Here is a 13,213-nt window from a genome sequence, read left to right on the forward strand (position 1 = left end):
AACATTGGCTTTCAAACATCGTGCACCCCACCTTTAATCTCCAGCCAGACAATTTTTTTAGTCTGTATTCCTGCTAAAATCTGGCAACCTCTTGTAACAGAAATCTTCAGACATTTTGTTTTCTTGTGATGTTTTTTTTTATATGCAGCAAAGAAGAAACAGGGAAATGGCAAAAAGTTATACGTATACAAAGAAGGTTTCTAATTTTCGGTGTCTCCTCTGGAATTTTGGACTCACTGTAATTTTACAACATTACTAATTTCCACTCATGTTTATATTAAGCGGTAATACATTACTGGGCCATCATGCCATTGTGACACACAGTATAGGACATGATTAGATGTGCCATTCGAATTGAATTTTGTAGTTTGACGTATTTTAAGAAGTGCACAGAGTCTAAAATCTTGTTGACATCATGATCTCTGATGGTGCTCTGTAACTTCTCTTCTAAATCAGCTAGTTGCGAGCTACTTCTAGCTTCAATAAGTTCCCTGATGTGTTTATACATGTTTTATACCTAATTCTCCATTGCCTTAGATTTTCTGAGCAAAATAATGAATCACAAAGCAAACACGCCACACCTAGAAACTATGCCGGCAACTAACCGACCAGAAAGTGGTGGAATGAACCCCACCAAATCCAAACATCTCTCACCTGCCTTTAACCATTCTAAACTCCAATAGCATCCACCCCCAACAAAATACCAAAAAGCTACCTAGCACATGTTAAGGACTTTATTTTATTCTCACCATGCGATTTTTTGAGATATCATGCTAGAAGCTCGAGACTGTTCCTGTCTGGAAGTTTGTGTCTGAGGAAAGTTTCAAAAATGCTTGGCAAAAAAAAATGTTCAGGCTGGAAAAAGGCAAAGAATGCCAAGAGCCAAAATCTGAGTCAAAATAAATTAACACAACCCATTTACTTTAACAATACCTGGCAATAATTAAGAGTAGAACTTACTCTGTAATGTGCTTTATTAACTTTTTTAAGAACAACATAATTAAATATTTATTGTTAACTAACCACTATTCAATTCTCTGGGTTTGATTCAGAGGAGTTAGGCAGCGGGCGTCCTGAGGGAATGGACATGGTAGTTTGCCAAGCTCCTGGAGACGAACTTTATGTGGAAGGTGATACTTGGAACCTGGATGAATGCACTCGCTGTACCTGCAGGCAAGGCCGAGTGCTGTGTGACACAGAAGTATGCCCCCCTGCCCTCTGCCAGACACCAACCAGAACCAAAGGAACCTGCTGCCACAGCTGCCATGGTATCCTTCTAATCTGGAAACAATTCTAAGCTTTTTTTTTTTCTGTTTCTAAGACACCTTAAATGCATATAGTCTTCAGATAAGATGAAAGAACGCTGATTGTAAACAGATGATACCCTCACTTTAGAACTTCTCCTTTTCCCCAGTTGCACATTTATGCAGCAAATGAGAATGAAGGATGGTTTAAGTCCATCTGATGTACAGCAAGGGTCAGAAAGATAGAATTTTATTAGCATATTTCTGCAGGCAAGCAGTTTGATTGGTGAGAGGCAACGACTCACTACAGGGGCACTTTACTACGTACCCCAGACCAATAAATCCACCCGGGCCATACTGAATGCCTTTACATGGCCACCCTAGGGAAAGAATTGTGCAGGGTTGTTTCACTTTGTGATCTCCTTTGCCTAGTCAGTACCAATGTCCATGTGGTAAGAGGCACCGACCACATATCTGACTTGCGTGAGAACAATTTTCTACTTGTCATTTTTATAAAAGATCAAATACATCATAGATTCCTCATGAACTCATGTACATTCTGTGAAAAAAATATACTCATACGACTGATATGATTCGTACAGGACTAAAATCTCAGAGATGGTCCATTATCGTACCCCCACTCTCATAATACAGACTGTCAAACTTTGATCGTTGATCAAATGTCTGCAGCCACCTGGACCCCACTTTTTCATCACAGTGCAAGATGTAGCGTGTAGTGAAACCACTAATAGAACGATGACCAGGAATTTACAAATAAACTCGAGTCTTATCCAGGAACCCATAGCCTTCTATCATTACTATGTTAATAGAAAATGGAAACGAATCACTCATGTTTACTATGTACACTTTGTACAACTGTCTTGCAGACGAAAACGCCAACTTTCTTCCTGTCAATAACAGCCAACGAGAATATTGTACCTCGAGTGATGGGGACATACTCTTGGCTGGTGATTCATGGAAACCGAACGCCTGCACTAGTTGCATTTGCAACAATGGGACCATTCAGTGTTTCTCCCAGAGATGTCCAGCTGCCAGATGCAAGGTGCCAGTGCTTCGTAAGGGACAGTGCTGTCCACAGTGTCTGGGTAAGTCAATTCTGGCCTGAGGTGTAAACTGTTGATTATATGGTGTATACAGTACAAGAAATGCAATACAATTACTTGTGCCATGCTAGGTTATTGAAATGTCAATGAACAGAAGTCTAAAAGAGCAGTATGGATGACATTACTGTCTCCCGTGGCAGCCAGAGTGACTATAGCCAATCTTAACCATCTGGGAGCTCATGGTTTTTAGCACTTGAAATGTGTTACCTTGGCTTGTGACTGCAATTGATACGAACAGTTTTGCACTCAAGTCTCCATCTGTGAACAGTTGAAAACTTGTTGATAATAGATAATAAATGAATTTCTTAGTTACGCAAATTAACATTTTTAAAATAAAGCATGCCGTTTTAGAAGGGACTTATTATGTTGGCTTTGTAGAAGCCAACATTCTGTTTTCCTATTTAAGCTTAGACAAAAATTTATAAAATTTAATGCGGCCTAGGGCTTTCGAGCCACATGCACCAAATTCAGATATGTTGTAGATCCTGGTCTGAAGTTTGTTGCTATTACTTTTCTAAGCGATCCGAGTACCGGTACTTCCAGTACTAGGTCTCAAACTGGCCTTTTTTCCCATAGACTCCCATTATAAACTTTGGAGGTTTATAACTTGGCAAGATTTGGAACTATCTACACCAAACTCTGCCAGCTCCTTTAGGGTGATACTCTGAACAAACTTTTAAATTGGTGTACTTACTGGCCTTTCGGTTGTCCCGCAGCCCCGCCCCCAAAATATGTAAAATCAAAAAACTTTTTACAACATGGACATGTGACATATCAAAACACTCAGAACAATGAGGGGAACTTCCTCATGGGTATTCTGATGACATCATGTGACGTCACGTGATGTCACGTGAAAATCAAAAAATAGCACAACATGGATAAGTGACATATCAAAACAATCAGCCCAATGTGAGAAACTGCCTCAGGAGTATTTGGATGATGTCACATGCTTGTCTCTGCTTACCTCCAAATGTTTTGGCAACCTAGCTTTCTGTCCACTTGCCTCCAAAAGTAACAATAACCCTTATGTCCACTTGCCTCCAAAAAGCACTATACTTGCATCGTCAAAGCCAACATCAAAGTTTGTTGCGACAAACTTTACAAATCTAGTTTTATATTCGGATTCTCCGGTGTCACCCAGATTGACAGCAGCAGAGCAAAAGTTCAAAAAGAGGACAGCTAGCTGGTGGGTGCAAACTGGCAAATGATAAGATTGGAAGAAAATTAGGGTTAAAAAAGACTTAATGATATCTATAAAATGCAATTAATACTAGGTAATTATTATGTTTTAATAAAGGGCTCCTGTGTACAAAAATAATGGTAGAATAAGAAATTAAAATTATGTCCTAGTGCTAAGTGCTAAGTGTGTTAAAAGAACCTCCATGAGCAGCAGCATTAGAGTTTTAATTAACATTTGAAACGTTTTTTTTCCCCTCTCAGGGAGATTTTCCTCACCACTTCTCTAAGTTGCTCATTAGGGATAAATTGAAATAATATAAATTGAAACTCAGATTTCTGTAAAGCTGCTTTGTGACAATCTGACAGTCTACTGTTACAAGCACTATATACATACACGTGAAATAATTTCAGTCTGCCTGAAGCTAATGCATTATGTAACGTAATGTTAAAAAATAAAAATAAAAAAATTCAAGTTCACTGGTCATTCTTTAGGGTGCAGCTAATACAGGTGCCTCTTGGTGTAATATCTGTATGTTCAATTTCCTGATAAGAAAAGAAAAGTACACATTCTTTAACAAGTTCGCAAAAATGACACTGAATTGATTGGAGCTGAGTTATTTTATTTATTATTATTATTATTATTTAGTAGGAAAAAGTCGAGGCTTGGGCTGAATTCTTTCTAGTGCAAACTGTAGATTCACCAAGCCTATCGCTGCCTGTTATATCAGTTACTTTACAGAGTGAAACACCCTCTAGATCATATATGTCAAACTCAGGCCCGCGGGTGTAATTATATTTGGCCCGCGAGATCGTATCAAATGTGCATTACAGCTGGCTAGCCGCATGCTCCGCTAATACTACAAATCCCAGAATGCCTTGCCACTGTATTGATGCATAGTCACGAACAGCAAGCGCCCCTCATTCTCTGTTGACAGTCGTTAACAACCATGCTATAGTCACATCGGGCAACTCCACCCTCCGCAAAAATGGCCAAACGAAAGATGGACAATAGGAGCTTTCAAGACAGCTGGGAGGCAGATTATCTGTTCACGAGTATAAAGGACAGACCTGTTTGTCTTGTGTGCTAACGGAGCTAACGTGTCTGTAACCAAAGAATATAACATAAGAAGACACTAGTTGAAAAGTTGGATTTTCATTGAATGAAATGATTATTTTTGGTTGTTTTGTTGTTGGTTTTGAAAAAGATCCACTTTAAAAAGGAACTTAATGATACAGTGAGAGGCATCATTTATTTTATTTATTTAAATAAGAAATGAACACCACTGATGTGTCTTTTATTTCAAATTTAATTTCTTATGTGTTTGTAATATCAAGCTCTGGTTGTTCCAAATCAAGCAAAACTAAAGTTTGTTTCCATATGAAAAAGGTTGAACATTACATATCAGTTGCAGTTAATTTTTCAATAAATATTCAGTTTGGCCCGTGACTTTATCTCAGGTTTATATTTTGGCCCACTGTGAATTTGAGTTTGACACCCGTGATCTAGATTTATCATCCATTAAGATTCATTTATTTAAGCTTGCTTCACTGAGGCATCCATAACACATCTGCAGTGATTGAGTGATTAATTGTGCATGGAATACAATAGCGGCTGAAATAAATCAAGAATATAATCCACCTCATTCATTCATTCATTCATTCATTCATCTTCTACCGCTTATCCGAACTACCTCGGGTCACGGGGCGTCATTGGGCATCAAGGCAGGATACACCCTGGATGGAGTGCCAACCCATCGCAGGGCACACACACACTCTCATTCACTCACGCAATCACACACTACAGACAATTTTCCAGAGATGCCAATCAACCTACCATGCATGTCTTTGGACCGGGGGGAGGAAACCGGAGTACCCGGAGGAAACCCCCGAGGCACGGGGAGAACATGCAAACGCCACACACACAAGGTGGAGGCGGGAATCGAACCCCAACCCTGGAGGTGTGAGGCGAACGTGCTAACCACTAAGCCACCGTGCCCCCCACCTCATTCATATTTATCAAAATTTCTTTGCAGAAGGATTTCTAGCACAGTGTTTTTGCTTACTTTTTTTTTTGCTTAAATGTGTGTTTTCTATTGAGGTAGAAACATTTGTTTAAGTCTTTACATTTTGCAAATGAAACAATGACGGTTACACCACTGATGTTTTATTTTGTTGTTGTTTTGTTTTCTGTTCATAGATGTTACAACAACCTCCGTGCCAGTGATAGCTACAACAACCATTAAACCTATAAGTAAAACCGGTGGCACTGTTGCGGTCACTGCAAGAGAAGTTTGGACCACAGTGTATACAGTAGTTCCTGTTACAGGTAGAACTCTACCATAAACACCATCAACATCTGTAAACATACATCCATAAAATACAGCCATAAAGAACGATCTGAGCACAAGGAGAATCAGTGGAAATACTGAGTTAGTTGGATATTTCCATATGCTGAGTGAAAGACCTGAGGTTCTTGATTCAAGTCCTGGAGTACTTATGCACATTTGTCTGTTATTCTATGTTCTTATACACCCGAGTTATAAAGGGCTTGGTTGAGCTGGGTGTGTTATGGACTCACAACAAAACAAAAAGACCATAGAGACCCATATACCTGGAACTGATAAGCACAGCCATATATTATATAAACCCAGGCCAGAACTCAGTCAAACAGAGTGACCTCTTTTCTTGGTTTTTTATGTGAGACAGCTGTAAACTATCTTCTTCTGCTGTTTCAAGCATGGGGGTAGATTTGGTTTAAATACTGGAGGGGTTAAAGTGTAAAAGGCTATGCTTCCAGATACTTTTTTATGTCTACAGTGTCATTACATACTGTAAGTTTCTTCTGTGTATCTACTCTGCTGCTACTTTTACCTCGAAAGCTATATAAGGACGACGTGTTCAAAGCCTATCCTGTTCATTTACACCGGAGTTGTTTGTTACAGTGTCATTAGCTAGATTACACCATATTATCCTTCCTCCTTATGAGTATTTCTTTTTTTTTTACTTTCCCTCAATGCAAATCAGTCTGTTGGACTGCACATCTCTTTATTTTCAATGTAACCTGTGGTTTCCATGTCAAATGGCGGTAATTAAGCGCTGTGTTGCGACACAATAGTTGTATAACAGAGGGGAACTCTGGTTTAGTTAATCATAGTATTACAAATGTGGGGGTGGTGGGTGTTATCTGCCCCCATACCCCCAGAACTACACCCCTGATTTCAACTAAAGCGAAGGTCAAAACAAACTAGATTTGTAAAGTTTGTCGCAACAAACTTTGATGTTGGCTTTGATGAGGCAAGTATTTGCAAAGGCCAGTGCTTTTTGGAGGCAAGTGGACATAAAACTTGTGAAATCTAGTGGAGCACTAGGGTGCCAAAACATTTGGAGGCAAGTGGAGACGAGCATGTGAAGTCATCCGAAAACCTGTGACACAATTCCCCTCCTTGTGCTGAGTGTTTTGATATGTCACATGCCCATGTTGTAAAAAGTTTTTTTGATTTTGCATATATTGGGGGCAGGGCTGCGGCACAACCGGAAGGCCAGTCGGTACACCGATTTAAAACTTTGTTCAGAGTATCACCCTAAAGGAGCTGGCCGAGTTTGGTGTACAAAGTTCCAAAGCTTGCCGAGTTATAAACCTCCAAAGTTTATAATGGGAGTCTATGGGGGAAAAAGGCCAATTTGAGACCTGGTACCGGAAGTACCGGTACTCAGATTGCTTAGAAAAGTAATAGCAACAAACTTCAGACCAGCGTCTACAACGTAGCCGAATTTGGTTCGTGTGGCTCAAAAGCCCTAGGCCGCATTAAATTTTATAAATTTTTGTCTAAGTTTAAATAGGAAAACAGAATGTTGGCTTCTACAAAGCTACATAATAAAGTAGATGCATAAGATGCACATTTACCTCTGAAAGCAGTTACTTCTGTTTTAGTTTGACTTTAACCTCGAATTTAGGTTAACAGAAGTGGGTGAGATTTTTGCCTCACTGTTTTCTTACTGCTGCTTAGTCAACAGCAAACATCTGGGGGAGTATCCATCCATTCCAGGACATTCCTGTTAGCGATGTTGGCACATCTGCATGAACATAATGTAATATAGAAATACTAGTACACGTGAAATTTTAATGTGAAACTTTCATCTTTTCAAGATGGTACAATCCAGAGTGATGTCCCAGCCGAGGTGGAAATGTCCCTCATCTATCAGTCAGTAGCCTGGATTCTGGCTGCCCTCCTCATGACTATAGTCATATTTTTCATCGTGACTTTTCTCGTTAACAAGAAGAAAAACTGCATACAGATGTCCTGCTATAACGCACCCAAAAAGGTAAGCACGCTCCGAGGATTTTTTATTTTTTTTTTAAGTCTTTGTTTTTGACAGAAATATGACACTTACCAGCTGTAACACTGGTCAAGAAAAGAAAATTTAAAGACATAGTAAATCAGGTGTATTTTTTTATGGCTGGAAAATGACCTAGAATCCTTGTTTATGAATGCATGTCATTGTGCAGCTGTAAATGGAATTTATGTATTTATTCATCATGAAGGAGGCAAACATTTGATTTATTATAAGACATTTCGTCTAAAGTTCTAAACGTCTCTCTCACGACTACGGACCTTTTGTACAGTATAATGGGAAAAAAAACATTACTCTTTTCCTGTTAAACGTTGCTCCTGCTAATAGTTTGGCGACTCACAAAGTAAGAAACACTTAAGCTGAAAAGCTGGTTGAGATTTCCTCCCCTGCTGAAGGTGAGCAATGTTCCTTAATGAAGTCTTTTGGTATTTTGCTTTTTCCTCCATAGACCGTGATACTAAAGAAGCATGTGAACATGAGCTCGGTTGTGCATGCAGAACCATCCAAGGAGAACAAGCCCCAGAGCGTGAAGAACGACTGCAGCATGACCTTCTCGCCAAGCACGAGTTCGCCCTATGGGGAGCGGATCAGCATCCCACGGGCCAAGCTGAGCAACGGACATGCGAGAGTCCAGCGTTAAGGCCTCCTGCTGGGACTACAGGATATTTCCTGTCATCTCTATTGGTTTCATACACATCCATAGAGCTCACAGAGCAACTCGCACCACATGCCAGGGATTCTTCTGCCTTCCGTTGAGAAGGATCTTTGGTGTTCATTGGAGGAAAGAATTATTGTGAAACCTTGCATCTTACTTTATTATATTGCTGTTTTTTTTTTTTTTTTTTTTTTGGAGTGCTACATTCTTCCTATGGCTCTCAGAAACTGCAGAAGAAAGCATACTTATTTGGACATGAGGCCATAACAGGCCACTCTGGAGAGATGCTGGGATTGAGTTTATGAAAACCAGGACTGAACATTGCTATAGACTTCTGCATCAAAATACAATTCCATTTACCTTATTTGGATCTATCCTTTTATAATGCTTTATGCTAGAAGTTTACAACCAAGCTTTGTGTTTGCTCCAGCAAAACGTGACTGGGATATGTACAGTATGACCTAAAATAGAAGGCAGCTCATTAGCTGATTCCTTCATGCACCTTTGCAGGGTAAATATGAACATACTGGAAATTATTATGACTAAAGTACATTCATGGGCCACTTTATTCAAAACACCTGCTTCATGCATATAGCCAAACAAGCCAGTGCATAAAATCATGCCAATATAGCTTAAAAGCCTCAGTTAATGTTCACATCAAACAGCAGAATGGGAAACTGACCTCAGTGACTTCGGCATGGTTGTTGGTGCCAGATACACTGGCTTGATTTTTTTTCCAGAAATTGCTGATCCCTTGTACTTTTGTTAGAACATAATCTGATCCTCTGCACATCATAGCATCAGATTTCTCTTCTTGGCTGACAGGAGAGAAACCCAGAGAGCTCATCTTCTCTTGTAGCCCATCTACCTTAATGCTCAATGGGTCCTGTACTGTATATGAACATACGTTTCTGCTCACCATGGTTATAGAATTCTTATTTGATTTTCTATAGGCTTTATATCAGCTCAAACATAACTGGCCATTTCTCTCTGACCCGTTTCATCAACTAGGCAATTTTGCCTGCTGTTACTCTCTAAATTTCTTGCGCCTCTCCGTATAAACACTACTGACAAAAAAAAATAAATAAAAAAATAAATCCCAGATGATCAGCAGTTTCTGAAACACTCAAACCTACCTGACTGACCCCAACATCTGAGTCACGGAGATCCCGTTCCCCCTCCCCATGCTGACGTTTGACGAGGATCTGCACGACTTTATGCATTGCACACTGTGTTCGTGATTGGCTATTGGTAAACTGCATGAAAGCATGAGTGTACCAAGTCTCCTAATAAAGTGGTTTAGTGTATATATTGAACATACAGCAGAATCTGAATAATCAGCATCATGCAAAAGGAGCAGATCTTTAGAATCGCTGGTTTATGTCTAATCTCTTTTTTTTTGTGTGTATCAGTTGTAGTCTTAGTGACTTTTATGATTTCTATTAACGGCTTCCTTAAGTATCAACTTGTCTTAGTTCTTAATTGACACAACATTGAACCTTTAAGGGTTAGAATCTATCTGAGGGTAAAAACATATCTTTGGCATCTGCTGTGCCAATAAAATGAATAGAAATAATAACAAACAATAATAATTTAAACAAATATATAAAACTTAATAATTAAGTTTGTCAACCATTTATCACATCCAATGAATACACTGACGGATCAATTCAGGCTTTAATACTTCAGTCTCTTTCATACATATATACATGTATACCAGCCCATATTTTATTATATTTCTAACTATTATTATGATATTTATTTTCCGCCCTACAGCCTATAAGATGTAATCAAATAACTAGTTTATAACTCTGTAACTTGGAACTGTAACAACTACTTATGCATATTAAAATGCTGAACTAATCGTCATCAACTCTAAAGAGTTAACGCTGTATCAACACCTACAGCATTATTATCCGTATGACTCATACAGAACAGGCAGTCGGTGTTATTCGGGTCAGTCGCTTACCAAAAAGTTACCAAGTAAAACATTCCAGGAAAGACTGATGCACAGACAGGGGATATGACGTTTCTATCAGGAAGGTAAACTGCTTCAGTAAACAGTGTTTCTATTTGGGTTCCACTGCCAAGAGTAAAGCCCAAACCTAAGAGTGTTACACAATACATTCACAGGACAATTTCACTCAGTTTTAATGTTGTTGTTTTTTTTATTAGGAGTGTTGCAATGAGGGACAGGAAAATATAATGTGGGAGAGGAGTAAAACAAAGCAAGAAGAATTTTAGATCATTTTAGTAGCTATTGGCTTCGAACGACGATAATGACCATGTTAGGGTTGTATTTCCTAAATGTAAAAAGACAGATAAACCATAGATGAAGAGTACATTATTTATTTTTTCAGACAGTTTTATTTATTAATACTATAGTAAATCTGAGAAATCTGTGTTATTTGGATGTTGACAGAAACCATATTAGCCAAAGCTGCTGTACGTTTGATTTTGTAAACCATTTCCATTTCTATCTGCTTTTTTTGGAAAAGAAATAAATATATTGTGTGATCCGTGTGTTGTAGGTGTCTGTTTTAAAAACAGTTGTGTTACTGCTAAGTTAAAAAAAAAAAAAAAAAAAAGAAAAAAAAAAAAAAAAATGTGGGAAGGTTTGATTTTTACACTGTTTGTTGAATAAGATGAAGATATAGAAGGATCCATAAACCCCAGCTTCAGTATATGGCACTTAGTGAGGCATGAAATGAAAGGACTTGTTTAAGTCCATTCTGTTTATTAATATAAGGAAGCATTTAAAAGCACATTTCAAATAAGGAAGCATTTTGTAAGGAAATATACGTTTTAATGCACTTGTTTAAGCATTTATAATACAATACATGATGTGTTAACACGTTTAAAATCCTCTTACACAGCTATCTGTTTTGGAAAATAAAGTTTGACATGATATCACTATTGAGAGAATGCAGACTGGGGAATTAAACAATACAGAGGCTCAAAGCTGGTAATAACGACTACTGGACCCTTGTGACAATGAACAATTTAAACCTTTGGTAGAGATTATGCAGTCATTACCAAACAGAAAGAACCTCTTCTCAAATCTAAATCCCTAATTTCAGTTCTTAAAGGGTCTGAATAGAAATTTTCCAGAGCGGTGAATGTTTGGTTTAGAGCAGAATCTTGTAGTAGTCATCTCTGTAGCTGTACAAGACAACAACGGCAACCCTGCAAAGAAAAATGTGGGCAGATTCCTCTCAATTAATTATGATTTCAAAATGATTCAAATATAAACACAGATGTGTCTTGATTTTATTTCATAAAACCTTTACTTGATATAATCTGTAAAATACAACCTTACTTCCTGTCCTACAACAAACCATCCAGCACCGAATGTCCCAGAAACGCACTACAATAACGCCATTGTTCATATCTTATTCTAATTTTGCGGCAAACACGGCCTCCAAAACCTAGTAAGACTGTAGAAATAAACAACCAAATTAGAAACAACTGTTCTGCCTAATCTGTGGAGACTCCTAGATGTGCCAAAATGCAGCTTAGTCATACAGAGTCCTGTCTTTTTTTTTTTTTTTTTTTTTTAAGTGAAATTCATTAAACTCCAGTACGATATTTTAGCATTTCGTTTCTGGAGTCTGCTAGGACAATGAAAAACGAGTGGATCTGACAAACCTCTGTATAAACTCCGCTTGTGTAGAGAAGCCGATTCTGTGTACATATTATAATACATGTCTTCTGGATAAAGGAATATAAGCATAAATCAACAAACACTGGTACAATTCCGCCGATGACTAAATCTTTCATGCACAACATTGGTGCGAGTTCAAATCTCTGGAGTCTGGTACTGAATGTATGATTATTGGCCAGTTACGCTTACATACATTAGTGTTCGATATAGCGTAGAGTTTCTCACACACTAAATAAATATTCAAAGCATTACATAACTTCAGCTAGAGCAGCATGAATATCCTCTGTGTCCATGTGGTTTACCTCTGGATTCACTGGGTTTTTCCCCCCCCACTTCTCAATAACGTGCATAGAGGTGGACTTCCTACTGTATGCTACACTGCCCCTGAATATATGTGTATATGTGTGTTGGGAATTCAGCAATGGACTGGAGGGAGTAATTCAGCCTCACCAGGATAAAGCAGTTACTGAAGGTGAGTGGGTGGATGGAACGGTGGGTGGATGAATGGAATGATTGAATTCTTTAGGATTATTTCCAGCAGAGTACGAGTTGACACCAGTGACAATAATGTGCCAAATGATATCATAACAACGTCATAACACGAAAACATTCAGCTCCTTCAATATGGTTTTACCTTTTAGACATCTTAAACCGGTGGATCTCCTCACAGATGGACTTGAGATAGCGCTGCTTGGGCTGGTGGGACAGTAATTGTTTAACGCTGATGTTGAACTGCTCCTCTCCATCAAACTGGATCAGTCAGAAAGAGCAGAGTCATATTTTTTTTTTTTTGCCATTTTACATTTGAAAAACATTTTAGCGATGCATCATCCATTTACATTTAACGCCATTTGGAAAAATGTCCTTATCCAGAGCGACTTAGATTTTTATTTTATTTGATACAACTGACCGATTGTGTGTTAAGGGCCTTGCTCAGGGGCCCATTCGAACTCAAAACCATCTGATCATTAGTCCAAAACCTTAACCACTATGC

At 38.5% G+C, this 13,213-nt stretch overlaps 2 protein-coding genes across 2 annotated transcripts in view; one reads left to right on the forward strand and one right to left on the reverse strand.

The window, feature by feature from the left end:
- Nucleotides 1-11,072, forward strand: part of LOC132852816 (cysteine-rich motor neuron 1 protein-like) — a 65,343-nt gene extending 54,271 nt beyond the window's left edge. The window contains exons 9-13 of the mRNA XM_060880263.1: nucleotides 1,053-1,268; nucleotides 2,132-2,350; nucleotides 5,745-5,873; nucleotides 7,695-7,870; nucleotides 8,349-11,072. Coding sequence (XP_060736246.1) covers nucleotides 1,053-1,268; nucleotides 2,132-2,350; nucleotides 5,745-5,873; nucleotides 7,695-7,870; nucleotides 8,349-8,540 — 932 coding nt within the window. The 3' untranslated portion in view covers nucleotides 8,541-11,072. The remainder of the gene's footprint in view (nucleotides 1-1,052; nucleotides 1,269-2,131; nucleotides 2,351-5,744; nucleotides 5,874-7,694; nucleotides 7,871-8,348) is intronic.
- Nucleotides 11,073-11,339: 267 nt separating this feature from the next.
- Nucleotides 11,340-13,213, reverse strand: part of eif2ak4 (eukaryotic translation initiation factor 2 alpha kinase 4) — a 64,586-nt gene continuing 62,712 nt past the window's right edge. The window contains exons 38-39 of the mRNA XM_060880260.1: nucleotides 12,854-12,969; nucleotides 11,340-11,741 (exon numbers count right to left, since the gene is read on the reverse strand). Of these exons, the coding sequence (XP_060736243.1) occupies nucleotides 11,684-11,741; nucleotides 12,854-12,969 (174 nt within the window). The 3' untranslated portion in view covers nucleotides 11,340-11,683. The remainder of the gene's footprint in view (nucleotides 11,742-12,853; nucleotides 12,970-13,213) is intronic.

The sequence above is a fragment of the Tachysurus vachellii genome, chromosome 10 (genome assembly GCF_030014155.1).
Source record: "Tachysurus vachellii isolate PV-2020 chromosome 10, HZAU_Pvac_v1, whole genome shotgun sequence".
Taxonomy (NCBI): domain Eukaryota; kingdom Metazoa; phylum Chordata; class Actinopteri; order Siluriformes; family Bagridae; genus Tachysurus; species Tachysurus vachellii.